The sequence below is a fragment of the Elgaria multicarinata genome, chromosome 16, assembly GCF_023053635.1.
Source record: "Elgaria multicarinata webbii isolate HBS135686 ecotype San Diego chromosome 16, rElgMul1.1.pri, whole genome shotgun sequence".
Taxonomy (NCBI): Eukaryota; Metazoa; Chordata; class Lepidosauria; order Squamata; family Anguidae; genus Elgaria; species Elgaria multicarinata.
The window spans coordinates 17,366,571-17,388,283 of NC_086186.1; the positions used below are offsets into that span (position 1 = coordinate 17,366,571).

At 42.6% G+C, this 21,713-nt stretch overlaps 2 protein-coding genes across 2 annotated transcripts in view; one reads left to right on the forward strand and one right to left on the reverse strand.

Moving 5' to 3' along the window:
- ADAMTSL3 (ADAMTS like 3) overlaps nucleotides 1-1,680 on the forward strand; it is a 268,514-nt gene extending 266,834 nt beyond the window's left edge. The window contains exons 29-30 of the mRNA XM_063142573.1: nucleotides 569-678; nucleotides 1,408-1,680. Coding sequence (XP_062998643.1) covers nucleotides 569-678; nucleotides 1,408-1,630 — 333 coding nt within the window. The 3' untranslated portion in view covers nucleotides 1,631-1,680. The remainder of the gene's footprint in view (nucleotides 1-568; nucleotides 679-1,407) is intronic.
- A 7,518-nt stretch (nucleotides 1,681-9,198) lies between these two features.
- Nucleotides 9,199-21,620, reverse strand: SAXO2 (stabilizer of axonemal microtubules 2). The gene is made up of 4 exons (XM_063142334.1): nucleotides 21,580-21,620; nucleotides 12,396-12,575; nucleotides 10,916-11,118; nucleotides 9,199-10,190 (listed from the first exon to the last, which is right to left on the reverse strand). Exons 1-4 carry the CDS (start codon nucleotides 21,618-21,620, stop codon nucleotides 9,199-9,201), a joined length of 1,416 nt encoding a protein of 471 aa, XP_062998404.1.
- Between the last annotated feature and the right edge of the window lie 93 nt (nucleotides 21,621-21,713).

The window sequence follows — 21,713 nt, forward strand, 5'->3', positions numbered from 1 at the left end:
AGACGATACTGAGCTAAATGGTCCAGTAGTTGGACTTAGTATCAGGCAACTTCATATGTCCCATCTACTAAACCTGCCCCTCATGCTCATAGTGTCTGCGGTGAATTTCAGAATTTGTATCCCACATTGCAGTTAATTTACTTTGTCCCACAAAGGATCAGCAACTATGTTGGATGTGGGTGGATGCATCCAAGCTTCCATATGGAAATAGGCCATAGCGGTTAACTTTATTTATTTATTTATTTATTTATTATACTTATATACCACTCCCATAGCCAGGGGTCTCTGGGCAGTTTACAGAAATTCTAAAATTGAGATAAAAACAAGAATACAAAATTTAAAACTCTAAAACACAGTACATACACACATAGAGCATTAAAAACCAATTAAAAACTAAACATGTGGGTAATTAGGATGACTTCTTGGCATTTGTACTTTACATGAGAGAACAGGATAGAGATGGGCTCTAATGTCTTTACACATTTACATTCTTTGCAGTTTGCATGGGGAGAATAATAAAGGCAGATTTGCCTTGCTAATGGGTGCGGCTTCTCCCCTTTCTTTTCAGTGCACCGGCCCCTGCGTGGGGCGTGGAGTGGGCCTACAGCACCGCCTCGTTCAGTGCCAGTATCGGAATGGATCTATGGCATCAAACTCACTGTGTGATGACAGGAAAAGGTACAGTCGTCCCCAGAAGGAATTGCCCTTGACACATCTTAACTTTTTCTTTATTTTCTTTCGGCAGGCATGATGCCATGCATTTCTTTTCCTGGCAGTGGAGGCTAGTAGCTATAATTTCAGTGGGGCTGTAAATCCATTCTGAGTTTCAGTCAAAACCAGCCAGAATTCTAAAGGAGCTGTCCAAAGTACTGAGCCCTATCCCAAACATAGGTTCAGCACCTTGGATAGCTCCTTTATTCACTGAAATCCAAGCCACCATCCTCCACTGATTACTGGGAAGGTGTGGGTCACCCACTGCCACATCTGTTAGTCCACTAGATGTGGTTGGTTGTCACATCTTCCACTCCAGGTCAAATCATCAGATCAGGAGTTGATATGGGGTCATTTCCTCAGGTGTCACTTGTATGCATGCAGCACCTGGTGAACCCCCCCCCCTCTTCATCACAACAGTTAAAGCTTCAGGAGCCCTGCCCTCTTGACCAGATACAAAAGAATTGTAAAGCCTCTGCAGCTTTAGCTTTTGTGAGGAATAAGGAATTTCACCAGGTTCTCCATATCTACAAATAACACCTGCTGAAATTCCCTTTTCTATGCAACTGTTAAAGACGCAGGAGCCCTGTCCTCCTTTCCATATGGTTACCCTAGTCCTAAAGAACATCTTATCTTGGACTACAACTCAAATTGCATCTCGGTTTGTTGGTTTGTTTTTCCTTCCCTGTCCTGCAGATCATCCATTAGAAGAAACTGTTCTTCAGACAAATGTGACGTGCATTGGCGGACTGGTCCCTGGCGACCCTGCACTGTAGATTGTGGCAGTGGGTTCCAGTCTCGACAAGTCAGCTGCATACACAGGAGAAATAAAAGACCTGTAGCGGATCAGTCCTGTGCCTGGAGGAAGAGACCGGTGACCTGGCGACACTGCAATGTCACTTCCTGTGACAGTATGTAAAAGTTTATTTCCATTTTTGAACTTCCTGTTCAGCTTGTGGCAAATTGCATTTAGAGAGTGGTGCTGAACTCTAGTTCTAGAATGAACTTGATAGTAAACCCACCCTCCCAAATAATTACTAAGTGACATTGCCCCAAGTTCAGCAAACCATTTAGTACTGAAGAACTAAAAAGGCCAAAGGACATCTAAGTTAGGCTCAGACAGTGGACTGGACCAATATTCATTTAATGCAACTCGTTCATGATTGAGTCATCAAGCAGCCTGCAGATTTCTCCACAATAGCTTTGCGAAAGATGCAAGGAGAGAGGAGGTTAGCATTTTACTTAGGTCTTACATTCCCACTGCCCCCAAATGAGATGCTGGCCTAGGACATTAGCGTCAAAGCGTCGCTTATTCTGACCTGCGGTGATGTAACTGTCCTTTTTTTCTTCACTCTTGTCACATTTCAATGTATTTTTCAGAAGGCGAGTGCAAGGACACAACTCACTACTGTACATTTGTAAAGCAACTAAAATTATGCTTGATAGACCTCTACAAACAAAGGTGTTGTCAGTCATGTGGAGAAGGTTTTTCTTCCATGGGAAGTTCATGATGCCGCAGTGAAGATGCCGCGAGGAGAGCGAGCTTTGATTCAACCCGGTCTCTCTGTACAATGCAAACAGTCAACAAAGAACTCACGGGGTTGATGAAAAGGACACTATATGAAAATTCTGGGCAAGAATCCCCCCACCTCCCTGGTCTCTGCCTCTCCTCCCCACAAGCTCTCCTGGCTTTTGTTATAATGTAAGCTTTGAGGGCAAATATCATCATAACCCTTTGTCTGTAAAACATTACAACTTTAATGGGATTGGCTGGGGAGGGGGGAATTCATTGGCTCCAATAAGACTCCCTGCAGTACAAAGGCAATTGGCATTTAGCATACATGGACTTTGGGGAAAAGAAATATTGGAAAGTAGCAACCACTTCGCTTTGCTTGCTGCCTTCCTAGTTTGATACACTTTATTCTCAAAACGTATGGAAACAGCAGCCTGTGCACACACCCACACCCACTCCAGTGGCTGCAATTCCTTAACATTTTGACAAAAAGGATATTATCACAGCCCTTGTTTTATTGAGATTAGCTGTCAGACAGATCACAAGCCCACTTTCCTTCCTCTGTTTAAGTGCTTGCAGTAAAAGGCAACGTACCTGCCGTTACGATTTTTCAGGCTGCCATGCAATTGTGTTTGAATCAATGAGGCGTCATTTTGGAGGGTGGGAGGGGGCCTACACTTCCACTTTACTCTTGTTGGAATCGGATCAAAGCTAGGGCGTGATTAGTCAAATATAAAATTGGATCCAAGGTTTCTATACGGGAGCTTGGAATTTGGGTTTTATGTTTGAGAACTGTTCTCTTCGACTTGGTCCGATGGGAATAAGAACAGATCTCTGGCCAAAAGTATCTGTCAGGCTGGATTGCCCTTGAAGAACTGTTCTATATTTTTCCAGTCATTGGAAGGGGAACTCCCCCACCCCTCCGCTTCAAACAAACAGAAAGAGCTGTTCTACATTGAGACAGACATATGTTAAATATCAGTCTCATTTGTTTTTCATCCATCCTGACTATTATGCATTTAGAGTTATTGCATGCTAGTCAATTCTCAGAACTACAACCTCAAGTAGCTCTTTTCTGCCATACAAATTGTGCGCGTAAAGTCTGGCAGAAAAACTCTTGAAAAATACAAACAGTATGAAATATAAATAAAGGCAGCCACATTTGAAATAGAACTGTACAGTTCTGGTTACCCCATCTTGAAAAGGAAAACACACACACCCCTAGAGTTGGGAAAGGTACTGAAAAGAACAACCAAAATTATCAAGAGGTTCAAACGCTTTCCCTATGAGCGGAGGCTCTGAGGTTCTTTAATTCAGGTGGCTGGATGGGTAGGCTGGTGGCTAGGAAATCATGACAGAGGGACACCATAGATATCTATAAAATTATACATGGTATGGAGAAAGTGAATTGAGGGGGAAGTGTTTTTAGCCCCGCTTCTATAATATTTGAACTTAGGTTCACCCAGTAAACTTGGGTTAGAACCAAAAAGGCTGCCTTTGCGCGATTAACTTGTGGAATATGTTGCCATAGGAACCTAGGAAGCTGCCTTACACCATGCCAGATCATTGGTCCATCTAGCTCTGCATTGTGTCCACCAGACTTCTCAAACCTGGTGCCTTCCAGATGTTCAACCAATGCCAGCTTTAGGTTTTTGTGAGCCCTTGGGCAAGTCATTCTCAGTGGGGGCCTTCTCTTAGTGAGGCTACCTTCTCACCACCATGGCCACCAGCTGCCATTACTCCTCATCCTCTTTCTCATTATTGCTTCCACTTGCTTGCTTGACAGAGCCAGTGAGCAAGTAGCATCTGCTGCTCCACCTTCTCACCACCGCTGTTGTCTATTCCAGAGTTAGAGGCAGGTGAACAAGCAGGTTGCAAGGATGAAGAGGAGCAGCAAATCTAGGGGTGTGTGTGTCTTGTCAGGGGACCTCTGCTGGGATGTGGCCCTCAGCAAGTGCACTAGATGCCCAGGGCCGGTGCCAGACTATTTTGCGCCCTAGGCAAGGTGAGCTACTTTCTCTCTCACACACACACACACACACCAAAAATGCCAACTTTGATTTTTAAGAACATATGTTTCCAGGAAAAAATAAGAAGCACAAAACTTGAAACTGCTAAATTTATTTTAAAGCGAAAGAAATACGTCATGCCAATTATAGCAAACAAATTGGAAAGGAATGTCTATGGGTCTAAAATGCATTATTTAATAGGAATATCACCTCCAAATCATCCCCCCCCAACTCACACACGTGCGCACGCGCACACTCAGCGTCACTCACTCCAAACAAACACACGCATGAACACATGCATTCACTCAAAGACCCCAGGCACCACATTCACCCATACATTCTCTCTCTTTCTCTCTCTTCCGGGCATGTTCCAGAAGTCCGAATGTGGAGCTGCCCCACCCCCACCCCAACGTCCCTGGCTTCGCTTCGGCTGGGTGGGCACGGGGTGCCATCTTGCCCACCCAGGCCCAGCTGAATCCTCGGGACGGGACGGCTCACAGCCAACGCACTGTGCCCGGCGCCCCTCTTAGCTTGGCGCCCTAGGCGGCCGCCTGAGTGGCCTCTATGGTAGCACCGGCCCTGTAGATGCCAACCCTTACTTCAACTCTCATTGGTCCAAGCCAGCATGACCAATGGTGAAGAGTGCTGGGAGTTGTAGTCAAAACATCTGGAGGGGGTACCAGGCTGGGGAAGTCTGGTCTACATTGATTGGCAGTGAATGTCTAGGGATTCAGCCAGGGAGCTTTCCCCAGCCCTGCAAAGCAGGTGCCTCTAGCATTGAGCTGTGGTCCTTTGCAAGGCAATTAGACAAATTCATGTCCCATCGGTGGCTATTAGCCACAAAAGCTCTGTAGAAACCCCAGCTTCAGATAGTCTGTCTCTGAATATGCTTGATGTGGACAAACGAACAGGGGTGGACTGCTGCCTTCATGCCCTGCTTGTGTTTCCCAGGACTATTTTGGTCACTGTTTAGAGACAGGAATGCAAGACTAGATGAACCTTCAGTCTGACCTATCAGGGTATTTCTGATATTGTTAATGCTGAAGCAGAGGACGTTCTGTAGGTTTGTTTTTAATCTGCTTGCTTTTCATTTGCAACTCTTGTACAAATGCCAAAAGGCATATTTTGTTAAATGTGACCCTCTTGTATAAGGTCAGAAAAGCAACACTCAAGACTTTGTTTCTGTTCAGATGGTATTAGGAAAAGATGAACGCACTGTGCTTTTTTGGATTTGCCTCACTGACAATTAAACTAGCACTACTGTATAGAAAGCTTTTAATGTGAGAACCTATGTCCTTGGCTGACTGCAAAGAAGGGATATAACCTGATTATGAAACTGAAAGCAAGCATCTTGGGCCAGTTAATGGTCAGTTGAATCAAAGGACGACTTTTTTTTTTCTGGGTGAGAGGATTTGCATGTTTGAACATTCACTATGGGGGGTGCGGAGGAGGTAAAAACCGCTCCCCACAGCTAGAAAAACACAGTGCCTGGAGAAGTCTAGGATAAAACCTGCTCCTCAACATGCTAGCTTTCTGCTTGCAGGGAGTTTTTAACACGAGAAAACCTCTTCTAAAAATGCAGTCCTCCCATTTGCAAACTGCTGCGTTACAGCAGGGGAAACATCATGATTTGATTCTGCTTGAATATATAAATTGTTCTTTTAAGGCACAATGATCTTAAAGGGAGAGCAGAACCTGTGCTTTACTCCCTTCCATTCAATCAAATTCAACTTTAGAGCAATTAACTTTGGCTGGATCATTGCCCAAGATTTTAAATCAGTCATGTGTCTTGTTTGTTTATACTGTTTTTGTTAAATTAAAACACATGTAATATACTTCTGTATATATTTATTATCTGATCTAAAAGTGCAATATTTTTTGTACAGTGTGTAATAAAGGTTTTGGAACGTACTTTTTGCCTCATTACTAAAAAAAATCATTTTTTTTGTATTTAATATTAGAAAATAATAATTAATTGCAAGCATTCTCTCTTTTTTGCTAGTACTTTGGTTTTGGAAGCATGTTCTAGGGAATTAGAACTTTGGATGTTTGTTACTTACAGCAGCTTGATATGATCATCTGTAGGCTATTCTGCTGCCACCACATTAACCAAAGATGCCTAACGCTATTTGTTCATAAGATTAATTTTGATATTAACTAAAATGAACACTTTGGTTATCCCAGCTGCATGACTATGAGCGTTATCACACCAGCGATATACTGTGCAATCACTGCGAATTGCGTGCAAAGGACTCTGAAGTTTTCCACCTTATAATCTGCTTTGACTGTAAAGTACTCCCATGCATCCTGCTTTAATTGTGCTATAAAGGGAAAAGAATCGAAGTATTTTGCTAGTACTTTTCGAACGTATCATTTGTTGTTTTCCGAGCGGCCACTGGGGAGCAGGAGCAGGATTTGAGAAAAATTAAACAAATGCTTACATCTGCGTAAGCTTTAAAGATAAAGACATCAAAATTGGCATAGTAATAGATATTAAGGGGAGCTTTAAGCATACCAGATTTGAATCGGATTAGGTCATCCATTGATTTTTTAATGATGTTTTACATTTCCCTCTTTAAACCCTTTGCAAAGGATCTTAGGAGCGCTGCCGCCCAGGGTGTGATTTAGCAACAACGACAACAACAACACTGACAGCTTAGCGCTATGGGGATAATTCGAGGGAAACAGGTATGTGGGATGAAGCTATAAATGGGAGTGGTTTGTCAGTGACATTTTTCAGGTTTACCAAAAAACCTACATTTCCCATCTCCACCAAGCAGTTGTTAGTTCCACCAATGGCTGTTGCTACTATAGGATTGGTTTCTTTGTAATAGGTGCGTACTGGGGACTTGAGATGTCTGTTGTTGAAAAATTCTTATAAAGGAATATACAAGATGAGCATGGGAGAGCAGGCAAGCATCTAGACAGACACCTTCCCCCCAACCAACAGCATACCCTTGGAGCCTACACAAGACTCCATCTTGCCACCCAGCTGCATAAACTCAGATTTATGGTTTCCTTTCTTGGCTGCATCGCACCTGCCAATCTGTTTCTCTCCAGCTTCCAATCAAGCAGGTATGCACAATGATGGGCAGCTGAATATCTGACCTGGCTCCAATGGTGAGCACTGGCTTTGGGGCAGGGTGAGGCAAGGCAATATAGAAGGTCTGTCAGTGGCTTTAGAGCTATGACAACCTATTTGCATATGCAAACATTCACTTGATGTTGTAATTAAGGGATGAACAAACCATAAGCACAGAGGTAACGCTTGGAAAGAGCAAGACTCAAACAAAGCAATGCTCTGGCTCTTATCATCAGAAGATGATATTGAAAGCATGTTTCCAGACTGGGGCCTGTCCATGAATCTGATCACACACACACACACACACACACACACACACACACACACACACACATATATAGTATGTGTATGTATGTATGTGTATGTGTACATATACACAAATACTCACACACAGAGAGAGACACACTGCTGTGTCAGAACTGAACCTCTGTAGATTGAAAACTTCTACTCCTAGCCTAGCTATAGTCTTAAATATACTTCAAGGGACAGAAAACATAAACAGTACAACTTAAATGGTTTTAATTTGATTCCCACCAACCACTTCTAGAGCATTAAATTTACATAGGACAAAGAGAACCAACGGGCTGTAATTTCAGTTACTCTGTGAGAATACCAAGAGCGCCATGTGGGAGTGATACAAAACAAACATTCCCAGAAGTTCTTTCCTGTCCCGTTTTGGGATGATTTATTGTGTTCTTTTGATACCATCCAGTCCTTCATCTCAGTCTTTGAACTGGTGATTTGGGGATACAGTACATGGGATTACATGACACTTCAGTTATAAAATGGTTTTCCTAAAATAATGAGTACAAGGTAACACACAATCATTGATACACTCAATCATCTGAAAGTGATGTGAAGCATTCACTGGAGCAATTGCTCACTGTTTCACAGACTTAGCATCACGGACCAAATCTAAAACTTGATTAACAGTCAAATCAAAGCTGAAAACATACTCTAAAATATAGATTTATCATTTACACATTTTAATGATTTGTAATGTTTTTAAAGTGAAATTGATTCAAATAATCTGGAACAAGCCAGCTAAAGTTAGTCATGATTAAGGCCACAGATACGGTTGCGATCCTATGCATATTTCTCTGGGAATAAGCCCCCTTGGACACAGTAGGATTTCCTTCTGAATAAACATACATAGAATTGTGTTCGACAGCCCACTGAAGCCAACTGAACAAGCTCATTCCAAGGAGGTGGTAGCTGTGGATACCATCTGCTCAGAGTAGCAGTGGCGGCAGCAGGAATACCTGGTGGACTGGAGAAGTGACTTGGAAGAACATCTGTGCTCTATCACCACCTTGCAAGACAGCAGGGCCAGGAGCCACATGATGCTACAATCGACACCACCTCATATTCTGGATGTTATTGTGAAGGCAATACTGCCAACCTATAAAACTGATTAAATTACTGTATATCACTCTGAGAACCATTGTGGTTGATAAGCAGTATACAGATATTGTAAATAAATAAATAAAAATAAGCTTAAGTTCCGTGGCTTCCAGTGGGACATGAATCATGGCTACTTTGAGCTGGATTGATGTATGTAAGAACAGTGCACAATTATATTGAAATAATACAATTCAGCAGTGTTCGTATTAAAATAAATTGTCAAATTATTGCCAGAAAAACCACATCTTCTTAAAATGAGCTGCTGTTTTAAGATGCAGTTGGAGAAAAGAGATTTTACAGAAAGCATTGATTCGAATTTTACTAATGGAAGTTTTCATCAATTCTGTAAACATTTAGTACTCAGATTCCCAAAAAATCTCCTAAGTGTGCTTATTTAGAATACTTAGAGCTATTATAATAGTCTGCCCATTGCATGATAATTTCCAGCATGCTTATGAGCAAGCTACTACAATTATGAGTTATGACATAACTGCTATTTCTTTTGGAACATGATTACCATTTGTTTGAGCAATCTTATTGACATCTGGTGTAACCCTGCGGAAGAATTTGTGACCACGAGAATCAGTGCTGACGAACACATATCCTGGAGGAGACGGATAGGTTGCTGGGCAGATGTGTTGTTTCTTTGGAGTATATTCTGTACGGTACATGGTTCCATCTTCAAAAGGTGCTGAACTAGATAGTGCCATCTTCAAAGGTTTGCAGCTCTGAGTTGGGACAATATGGTGTGGTATATAATGAGCTCTGAAGGTAGTCATATCATCAAATCTCCCAGAAGCCTTTGGAATTTCTTGGGACCTCTTGACAATTTCTGGCCGGCAGGTGTCCCAGGCTTGAAAGGAGTCCCTCATAGTTGTGTTCCCTTGGAAGGGTGCATTACTTCTCTTGTTCCTTTCCAATGGTCTCATGAGAACAATTGGACTGATATCATGTTGAATATAATCAAGGTGGCTGGTGGAATTTAAATCCATGTTACCTGTGGGTGGAACATATTCTTTTGCTTTGCGGACTTCAGGTAAGGAAATTGCCCACGGCTGAAAACGATCGCGGAATTCTGTGATTCCATCAAAATGAGCCTTTAGCTCCGCTTTGGAATGTTCGGGTTTGAAGCTTTTCGGAGGTTCAGCAACAAGACCTCTAAAATCACGCCGGTGGGTTGTGACGTCTTCAAAGGGTTGGCTATTTGGCTTGTATTCTTTTTTTGTCATTTTTGCTTTTGGTTCTAGTTGATGAGGAACATAGTCAGTGCGATGACTCGTAACACTGATGAAAGGCTGGTCTGAGAGCTTGGTCATAGCAGTGGGTTTAAAACTTTTCCGGAGGCTGAGCTCCCTAGGGAAAAAGGCATCTTGAAAGGTAGTGGTGTTTCCAAACTTTTCCGTGGGAGGATGGTAGGTGTTCTCCACTTTATTTGGCTCCCTTTTTTGAACTTCCCAGACCCTATAGTCAGCTTTAAGACAGAAACAATATTTACTAACAGATTCTGAAATCGCTAATTTACTGTATCGCTGGCTTGAGAGTAGATTGTAGTCTACATGAACTGTGTGTCCAGCCTGCCAGCAAAGTGGCTGTTGATGGCACTGGAGGGTTGTATTCGATTGCTTTCCACCACTGTGAGCCAGAAACAGCTAAGTGATGGAATATCCATACTAAACCTTTATAGCATTTTATAGTTTCTCTCAATAATTCTGGGAACTGTAGTTTGGTGCAGGTGTTCAAAATTCTTAAAGATCTCTAGCTTCTCTAAAATACACGCATATACAAATGCAATTCCCAATGTTCATTGAGAAAAGGGAATGGATGTATTAAACCAGTTTTCATTTAAAATCCTAAACACCTTTCCCAGGGATAAAAACCCCACTGAACGAACTCATGGGACTTAATTTAGAATAAACCTGCTTAGGATTGTTAGCACCACAGATATGCATTAAGCCACAGCAGAGACTAGTATTTTGTCTCAGAACCCATCAATGATGCTAACTGACATTGTGCACTTTATTAGAAAGACATGACTTAACGAAAGAATCTACGGCCAACCGACTCCTACTTATTACAGGGCAACTGCCTGGCCACACTGCAACAGCCAAGCCAACAATTACCTCTACACTGTGGCAATTTGGTGCATAACCATTCTGCCATCCTGCTTCTCTTTGTAAAAGTAGCATGAGCTTTTACCTTGGTAAGTGGGTATGGTATTCAGTTTGCCTCCTCTAATAGATTTCCTTTCTACAGGTCTTACTAATACCACTGGTTCTATTTTGTGAGCGTTATAATCCCTTCTGTAAGTGGTTGCCAGGTCAATATCTCCAGCTGTCGGTTTGTATTCCTCTTGTACCCGAACAGGCCGATTTGCCACATCATATGGAAGGTAGTCAGACCTGGAGGAAGGAAAGCAAAAAGGGCCGGGTTTAAATAGCCAACGGCTGTGACAATAATCAATAAAACTGAGGGCCTTGCTAGACCCAGCCAGATAAGCCAGCAGGGAGGCGGGGTGACGGCGCGCTAACTTTAGCACGCGCCGCCCCGCCTCCTAGACGGCCGAAGCCCTGCAGCGTCGGCCATTTTGTTGTTGTTGTTGTTAAAGGGGCCACGTGCGCCCCGAAGACTCCGGAGAAGGTAAGTGGTTTTTTTCCCTAAAATTATCCGTCCCTCGCCCCCATCCCATCCCCGGTTGTCTGTCCCTTGCCCCCATCCCATCCCCGATGTCCGGCTGTCCCCCCCCCTCTCCTGCTGGTCCGGCCTTCCCCCTCCTATCTCCCCCCCCCGGGATCCCCCCGGCCCGATGGGCACAGTGCTGAGCGCTGTGCCCAGTCCGTGGCTTTTCCTGGCTACTCGCAAGTAGCCGCAAAAAGCCACAGACCTTGCTAGACGTTCCGCAGCCCCGGCCTCAGGCCGGGGCTGCAGAAAAGGCGCGCCATAAGCGACTTCGCTTATGGCACGTTAGGGGAGGCTTCAGCGCGGCCTGACTCCGGATTCCCCTGTGCGTCATCTGGACGCACAGCAGGAAAACCGGGCCTCAAAGCGCGCTAAGGCCTCGTCTAGCAAGGCCCCCAGTTGAAGGTATTCAAGAACAAAACTCTTTGAAAGCAGGAATGGATGTTGCTGCCAAATACTATAGAGATGCAATATTTAATCAATCTGTCTGGTTGATTAAAACCTTTGGATTTATTAAACGGGTGACCCTGGTTAATAGTGCAGCGGATTGAGAAAAAACAACCCAACAACCCTGTTAATTATGTTTATTCAAGCACTGATGTATACTGCAGATGGCATGTGCCATCTTAGAAGAGGCAATCCCCTTTCTCTCAAACCCAGAACATAATGTTTTTCTAAAATGGTTTCTGCTGTGTTATGTTACACACGTGCATTTTTAAAACAAAGAATGCTTCTTTTCCTCCTGACTTATTGTTTTATGCACATTTAGGCAGATTTTCTCCATAAACAATACAAGTGAGTGATTATGATTTCTTTAAGCAGGCAACAGACCGAATAAAATATAGGTTAAATTATTCACCAGCCATTGAATATTTTTGATTAAAATTGGTCACATGCTTACCCAGAGCCAAATATCAGTCATCCTTCTTCTGTCCCATCCATCTCCTCACTATCATTTCTTGGGCCCCCCAACTTCTATCTATTACTGTGAAATATTTACTTGAAAGTTGAGATGCCTTCCATTTTCCCTCCATGGCTTTGATATTCCTGCTTTGGCTTGAGGCTCTGGGTAGGAGGAACGTTACCATAAAGAGGATATTTGTCTACGTATTCTGTCATGTGGCTCGACTCTCCTCCATGTTCATAAATCCTCGTGGGATTATGAGGGCAACGGTGGCGCCTGGGATTTAACAACAAAAACAACAAAAGGCAAATGAAGAAAACATTAATCAAAGATAAGACAAGCACAAACTAGGGCTGGAGGTGTGGAGTTGAGATCACTTCCTGAAACTTTTAAGACTGAAAAAGCTTTTAACAGAAAGCTATGTACGTTATTGTTAGCGCAAAATTCTGCGCAAAAGGAACCTACGTTGTGCAACCAGACGAAATAACATTTCTAACCATGTGCTTGTTTTGCATACAGTTTTCTAATTCCAAAATTCAAGTTTCCAAACAAGCTGTTTTTAGCAAGAACTGTGGCAACAGAGGTGTCTTGCTGTCCCTCATACACAATGCTGTCTTACACTAGGTAAAAATATGCAGTACAAGATTGGCTTCAGTGGAGGCAGTTTACCAAAATCTCAGGCAGATGTTTTAATTGAACAGAACTTGCTATCTTCAATATGCAAAGCATATGGCCCTACTAAAGTACAAAGTTATCTAAGTGACTTCACGCTTAGCTCTGCTTTGAGCTGATGCTCATTCTGCAGCAACTCATCTGTCTTCATCCTATCTGTGTTCAGATGACAGGATAATCAACAGTGGGGTAGTAATCAACTCAACTGTTGTTTATCTAGGGTGTATTCCTCACACAACATGATAATAGTCAACCGTAGTGTGGATGAGGATCAGCGTTGAGTTGACTATTAGTCCATGCTGAGTTGACTCACTCATCCCCCACCCTCTTTTCCCCCTCAGTCCTCCCGCTAGTATCCCATCAGCCACTGCTTCCAAAAATCTATCCTGCCAGCTGGACAGCCACCACTTTGACCGTTCTGCATTACGACTCCGGTTGATGAAATAATCAACGGTGGCTGAGGAAATAACTGATGGTTGACTATTGACTGTTGATTATTTAAACCACCACTGGTTATCGTGTGGTCTGAACCCAATCTTTCTCTCCTTATCAACCTTTTCTACTAGTATTGATGACTTATCACAGACAGCACTTGCAGATCTTCTGGAAGTACAATAATGCATTTCACACTATCAAGATCTCTTTTAGCATCACATATATATTCTACAGAGTTCCACAGAGAAGGGGCCACTACACTAAAGGCTCTTCTCCTGGTGGATTCCAATCGGGCCATAGGTCCACATGGAACCGCTAGGAGCATGCCCTCCGATGACCTCAGTGACCAGGCAGGTTGGTATGGGAGAGGGTGCTCTCTCGGGTATCCTGGTCCCAAGTTGTTTAGGACTTTGTGAACTTGGGACCAAAACCTTAAACCTGGCCCAGTATCCAATAGGCATTCAGTGTGATTCACTCAGCAAAGGAGTTATATGCTGAAAGGAGGCAGCTCCTGACAACAGCCAAGCTGCTGCATTCTGCACTAGCTCCAGCTTCTGGAGCAGCCTTAAGGGCAGCCCCACATAGAGCACATTGCAGTAATCCAGTCTTGAGGTTACTAATGCAGCCAAGCTATCCCTGTCCAGAAGAGGCTGTAGCTGGCGAACCAGTTGAAGCTAGTAAAAGGCACTCTGAGCTGCTGCTGTTACAGAGCAGTGTAAATATATATGTGGATGGAAGATGAGAAAAGGGCTTAGTAGTATGTGATGATAGAATTCTGGACTGTAACACCAGACAGCATGTGGGGTGTCATATTAATGAATGCTACTCTATTTAATAGCTTCCTGCATGTAGTAAACCAACGCATCACGGAGAAGTCTACATTAATCTGTAATACACTAACCTTTTTCTCTAGTTTGATACAGGCAGGGAGTTTTCATGGGGAGCAGTCAAAATGCAATCTTTCCAGTTCACTCTGCAATGGTGCAATCCAAAATTCTACCAGCTCATTGACTCTAAGACAGGGGCAGGCAACCTGGTGCCCTTCAGATGTTTTGGACTATAACTCCCATAATTCCTTGTCTTGGGCATGTTGGCTGGAACCGATGAGAATTGTACCCAAAACATCCAGAGTGCACCAGATTGCCTGTCCATTTTCAAAGTTATAAGTCTCAGATGAACTATGTTGGGTTGGAAAAGTTTAGTGTAGGCTTGTAGATTGTAAGGAAGCTATACTAACCGACACAAAAAACCAAAATGGCTGTTTTAGGCCTATTGACTCCTCCAAAACATTTCCCATCAGACCATAAATCTTAATAAAGATTTATTATAAAGAGAACCACAAATGCCCACCAGGGCTTATAGATCCCTGGCAACTTATAAACAAAATAAATTCCTCAATAAAGCTTTTAATTATAAATGTAAATGCTTTGGTGTTTATGAAAAGAATGCATAGATTTGGACGTAGTATTTTGGAAGGTTTTCTACTTCTCCAGTGGACTTGAGTTGCATAATGCTGACAAGGAGATAAACTCCTAGGAGGATTCAGTAGAATTTATGGCTACCGAAACCTCTCTCATGGAAGTTCAGTAAAGCTTCTAAAAAGAGAAATGACATCAATAAGATTAACCTGTCGACAAGTATTTATTCTTCTATGCGAAGGAGCAAAGATGACTCATCAGAGAAGGTTGTATCCCTTTTGTTGAAAATTCCTGGACATATTACAAATTGTAAAAGAAACCCTTGAAATATTATCATTATTATCAGGAGCATTGTAGATTTTATAGGCTGTACATCAAATATTCCCTTCAAGAAGTTCCTTTGCTAGGAGGACGAACCTAACTGGAGCTAGGAGAAGGGGGAACTAGGATCAAGGGATGTCTAAGCCATCTCCTGCCCTCCTGGTGGAAGGATGGGGCTATTTTAATTATTATATTTTATCCTACCCATCCTGCAAGGAACTCAGGACATAGTCCATGGTCCTGCCCCCTCCATCTTTTATCCTCAAAGATGTACTGTGTGAGGGAGGTCAGGTTGACAGAAAGTGAACAGGGACTTGAACCTGTGGTTCCCTAGTCTAGTTCCAGCACTCCACCCAATTCACCAAGGAGGCTCTTTACGTATCAGGCTCTCTAAAGAGCTGGCCAGGCAGAAGAGAAGGGTTTAGCAGGCTGCGGATATCAGTTTTGACGGACCAGGGCCACGCAACCTTCGTTCCTCTCTCACTTAAGTAATTTCTCTTTACCTTCATAAGGCAGAAGATCAATAATCCTGACCACATACATCTGATGAAGTCGGTCACTGCTGATGGCTCATGGCACAACAGGCCAGTTAGACTTTCAATCCCATTGCATCTTATGATCTTGAGAACTTATCAATCACCATGTTTATCTACAGCTACATTCAAGGTAGCATCTTAAAAACTTGCTACATACCTAAAAATGGAAAAATCCTGAAATCAAAATGGTCTCACCTTCATTTCTGGTTGCTTGTCATCCTTCCGCAGTTGTCAAGGGATGATATATTGAGATGTGATGAATTATGACATCAGAAGGAAGTCAACCAGTCACCATTCTCCTGCTTTTCTCTTTCTCTTTCTTTCTCTCTCACTCTCTCTCTCTCTCTCTCATCTCCTCTTCCTCTCTCTTTCTCTTTTACTTTTACATATTCTGTCAAACATTTCCTTGAAATAGTTTTTAGTAATCTAAGTCTCATATTTAGCTTTAATTTCTAAGGTCTCATTTTTTCCAACAGTTATTTACACAATATCTAGTGTCTATACACCAGCATGCCCCCATTTCCCAAGGATTTTGACCAGTTGACACAGTCATCACATTTTCTCTACAATTTTTTTCCAGGTCTGGCTACAAATACATAGACGGAGGGAGGAAATTAATGTCTGAGAGACCTCTACTTCAAAATCTCCCGGCAGATAAAAACTAGCATATCTTCTTGACTTGTTAATTTTCCATCACGCGGATAGTTTTGTTGTTGTTTTCGCATGGGGTTACATGCACATGTAAAATCTACATCTGCAGCCTGACATGAAAAAGCTTTACCATTTGACTCCATTTATATAAAGTGTTCTTAATCACCCTTATAAATAAGTCCACAAATGTTACTATGGTCTACTATAATGAGGGCTGGCAGAGGAGGGGCAGAAAGCTGCATTTCTATGATGGGCATGGAGGAAGGGGCTTCCTTCCTGTTAGCAGCCCATTTTGTTTCTATACTGAGCACAGAGGAGGGTCAGAGAGCTCCAGCCTGCCTCCATAAGCCTGCTCAATTGCTTGAATGCAATTCCTGGTCGCCTACAGAGACCCACCCAGAGCTGAAAATATAAGATCTAAAGAGTCCGCAGACAATGGAAGGTTGAGGCACTGTGTCCCATGATAACACATTGCACATGATCAGCTCTTGAATGCAAGTGAATCTCTTGGCTTGGCAAGCACACTGATGTCCCCTTTCCCACATTCCTTATCCATCCCAAATAAAATCTTTCTGCTGTAGGCACTGCCGCAGATTTATGGAAAAGAAGCCCGGCAGTAGCTATTAGCCATGACAGTTAATGGCCCTGTTCAGAAGACACCTTAAACCACAGCTTTAACTATAAGGCAAAAAGCCTTATTCACTGTGGTTAAAGCCTTGGTTTAAAGTGTCTTCTGAACAGGGTCAATAAAATCTCCACATAGAGAAACATAGTACTGGTACTAACATTTAAAGCCCTAAACGGCTTGGGGCCAGGCTATCTGAAGGAACGCCTCCTCCCATATGTACCTGTCCGGACCCTAAGGTTATCCTCAGGGGTCCTTCTCCGTGAGCCCCTGCCAAAGGAAGTGAGGCAGGTGGCTACCAGGAGGAGGGCCTTCTCTGCTGTGGCATCCCAGCTGTGGAATGAGCTCCCTAAGGAGGTTCACTTGGCACCTGCATTATATGCTTTTAGACGCCAGGTCTAAACCTTTTTATTCTCCCAGTATTTTAACAGTCTATAAATAAATTTGAACTTGGTGTTTTAAATTCATAATTTTGCATTGCTGCTGTTTTTATCTGGTTGTGCTTTTATATTGTATTTTATATTATGGTTTTATATTGTTGTTTTATACTTTGAATGTTTTTAATTTTTGTGAACTGCCCAGAGAGCTCCGGCTATTGGGCAGTATAGAAATGTAATAAATAAATAAATAGTAGATGCTGAGGCTGACAAATGGGCCAACGTGAGCAACCCCACGGCCTCTGTTGGGAACTGGATGCGAAACTGCATGGACATCTATCCAGCAAGGCAGTTCTTGGAATCCTGGGAACAGCCTGCTAAAAACATCAATCTCCAGAAGGCATTAGTTATTTAGTTATTTATTATTGCATTTATATTTTTTGTGAACCGCCCAGAGAGCTTCGGCTATTGGGTGGTAAAAAAATGCAATAAATAAATAAATAAATAAAATATCCCACCCTTTTTCCTCCAAGGAACCCAAAGCAGCGTGCATAATCCTCCTTCCCCTCTCCATTTTATTCTCACAACAACAACCCTGTGAGGTGAGTTGGGCTAAGAGTATGTCACCCAGTGGGTTTCCATGGCTGAGTGGGGACTAGAACCCGGATCTCCCGACTCCCAGTCCAAAACTTTAGCCACTACTCCACACTGGCTCTCATTATCCTCTTGCTGCACCTTGTAGGAGCATGCTAAAATGCCAGGGCAGGGTAAATGTAACAGGGCCATGACTGAAAGAAGACAGTGATTACTAAAAATGAGTTAAATAAAGTAAACCAGCTCTCACATATATTCTATGTTCCCATTTATGAACAAACATGGCCCAGGTTTTGGCTGGAAGTGAGTCTGGCTATTGCTTGGATTGTTCAGTGTTTCAGAAGGTCAAAAAATTATGTCTAGTTGACATTTGTATCAGGAAGGCAATCTAGTTCTTGGCTGTGCATGCAAACAAGTCATTCTCTTAAGCACTAGTTCTGTAATCCATACAGGATTTTTTTAGTATAAAAAAATAGAATAAATTAAATTAAATATTTACATCTCATTATGGGAGCATCTCACGCTCAGCTGTAATTAACACCTGGTTCAGATTTAAAATGTATCATTTCAAAACAAGTAAGCAGATCTTTATATTCCTAAGAGAGCTGTAAGGGACCCAACACTTACATTGCACAAATGCAGTTACAGGAACATTTTTGTGGTTTTTAAAAAAACAAAAATCTTTTTCTGAAAATTCCTTTTGTAAACTTTGGCCAGGACCTGCACCCTGCAAACGAACTGTATCCCTCACAACATGCTCACAACATGCTTTAAAACATTTACACCTAGATTATAGATTACATCTTATTGTCTGGGTACTGTCTATTTTTGTAAACTGCCCAGAGAGCTTCGGCTATGGGGCGGTATATAAATGTAATAAATAATAATAATAATAATAATAATAATAATAATAATAATAGCTAAAATAACGGATTACAGCTCCTTAATTTGTGAACACTATTAGGCAGCCTTCCCCAATCTAGTAGTGCCCTCCAAATGTTTCGGATGTCAATTTGCTTGAACCCCAGCCAGCATGGCCAATAGTCAGGAATTCTAATCCAAAACATCTGGAGGGCACCAGGTTGAGGAAGGCTGATGTTAGACATATCTTCACTACAAAATAGTATCAGTTTTATACCAAGTTTAGTGTCCTGGTTTCCTCACAAAGAATCCTGAGAATTGAACTTTGGAGAGAGTACTGAGCCTCTGTTACAGATGGATAGCCTCAACATGGAACTATAATTCCAAGTGTTCTCGGGGAAGAGGGGATGAATATTGAACTAGTTTAACAATGTAGTTCTACACATATTTAATCATTAGTCCCACAGAGTTCAATGGGGCTTACTCCCAAGTATGTGTTCATTAGACTGTAGCCTAAGTCTATCGTGTGAATATGCTTGGGCACCATGAAAATAATGGGAGCAGAGGGCATTATTCAGCATACTACATACACTGGCATGTTTTTAGGTCTCAGTGAACTGTTGAACTCAGAAAATCACAGCTGTCTCAATAGACTGCAAAGAAGGAATTTGCCATGGAGAAAAGAAAAACCACCTATGTGCCTTACACCCACATTGGTTTCCAAGTAAATGCTAATGTTTATCAGATGAAAGAATACAGTCCTCTTAGCCTTTACAAAAATTGTCCTATAGATGCCAATGAGACTGACCATGTTAAAAAACTAATGTTTAGCAATTAGAAGTAAAATCCCTATTATCTAAAAGAAGAAGAAAAGTCTACTATGTATTTTTCCTGTTGTTGCTTTTCCTCTTAGTAACCCTAATATGTGTGCGCCTCTAGTCCCCAGGTAACAAGTCCTAAGCGACAGGGCTTCCCATTGAAACATGTAGTGCTGTTGCCAAAGCAGAGCAAATTCAATTCACTGCCTAAATCAATATCTACTTGAGATTTTATTAACCACAAAATAGTTGGCAATGTTTACTTTGCAAACCATTTGTTTGTAGGCATGTTTCACAGCACGTTTATTCTGCGGTGTTTCATCGCAGAACTTGGAAACGTATTTGTTTGGCTTGAAGCTCCTTTGCCTCTTCCAGTGTCATGTCATCCAATGCTTATATTGGCCAGGATCCAAAGGGCTGCTTAGGCTCACACTGACATGTTTTACCTTTTCTCTCTCTCTCTCTCTTTGAACAGCTGACACCCATCCCATATCCCAAACTGCTTTTGAAATTCCTCATTGGTTTAAAAAGCAGCTATATGACATGGAAGGCTCATGCTAGAGAGAAAAAAAGTCTAAACCCCCTTTCAGCTCATAAAACTAGTTCCATGGTTTTTTGGCTCCTGGCCATTGGTTTTTAAGCCAGTATCCATTGGAAGGATCAACTTCCCTCAAAATGAAAACACAAGAATCATTCCTAAAAATGTGTCAATTGAGGCTAAGGTGGATCAAGAGATAGTTGTGTGTGTGTTTTAAAAAATGTTTTCAAGAGCCAGCTGTGGTAGTAAAGATGTTGGAATATAAGAGAAGTTTGCAACCCATTTTATGAGTGTAGAATTCAAGCAATACCTCACTCATACACCCAAAAATATTTACCCTGAGGAAATGTAAGAGGAATATGTAATGGCTCTCAGGGTGAAGAGTAAAAATTTAATTGTTCTAAGGATCAAACCAGGTATGAATGACTTTGCATTTAATGTACACTTTAAAAAATACAATAACCAACTGTTGCGGGGGAGAATGATAATTATTGGGATTGTAACAGGTAAAGTGGGGAATTTGATCTTTTCCTTCCTTGCTACAATTCTGTAAAAAAAACACCCACCTCTCATTGGGAGCAATGGTGGATTTCCTTCCAATGTGAATTGGAAGAGCCAGTGTGGTGTAGTGGCTATGGTGTTGGACTGGGAGTCGGGAGAACCGAGTTCGAGTCCCCACTCAGCCATGGAAACCCACTGGGTGACTTTGGGCCAGTCACAGACTCTCAGCCCAACCTACCTCACTGGGTTGTTATAAGGATAAAATGGAGAGGAGGAGGATTCTGTATGCCACCTTGGGTCCCTTGGAGGAAAAAAAGCGGGATATAAATGTAATAAATAAATAATAAATAGCAGCTTGAGAGGAGAGATTTTATTATTTATTTATTTTATTTATTTATTTAGAATATTTTTATATTAGAACTGCAGCATGGATAGAAAGGGTTTTTAATTCACCCTTCCCATCGGCTGTGATCTCAATAATGCCTACATTTAACGAAAGGAACGCATGGCGCTGGCTCTCCTGCGTACACCCGTGTAGGGAACGCGTCACGTGTGAATGGCGCTTTGATGTTCTCCCTGGAGTTTCGGAGCCAGCGGTGGCTGGTGGCTCCGATTTTGGTGGGGCTGTGCATGCGCTCTGGGTTTTAGGAGGCTGTCCAAGGTGCTGAACCCAATCCTCCCCACCCCCCAAAAAATAGGTTCCACGCCTTGGATAGCTCCTTTCGCGTTCTGGCTGTTTCTGAGAGAAACCCAGAGCGGCTTCTCAGCCCCATTGGCATCGGAGCCACCCACCGCCCCTGGACTGAGCCACAGGCGCCCCCGGCCTCCGCCTGAGGAAAAGACACCTGAGGTGAATGTGACGTCACGGGGGAATGTGCCCCCCAACACACACACCTGTTATAAAGAGCCCCCCTCCCCTCATCACTTTCTTACCCGCAGGTGCAAATCTGACACAGGCACTGAGGCGGCTTCATCCTCCCGTCCTCGGCGTCTCCACAGCGGCTCTCTTTCCTCTTCTTCTCCCACCTCCTCCTCCTCCTCCTCCGCTGGGTAACCAAGGAAGCGCC

Coding starts and splice junctions, on each gene's coding strand:
- SAXO2 (XM_063142334.1), bottom strand. CDS start 21,620: ATGAAGCCGCCTCAGTGCCTGTGTCAGATTTGCACCTGCGG. Junction 11,119..12,395: donor GAAGGCATCTCAACTTTCAA/GTAAATATTTCA, acceptor TCCTTCCTCCAG/GTCTGACTACCTTCCATATG. Junction 10,191..10,915: donor TACCATACCCACTTACCAAG/GTAAAAGCTCAT, acceptor TCTGTCTTAAAG/CTGACTATAGGGTCTGGGAA.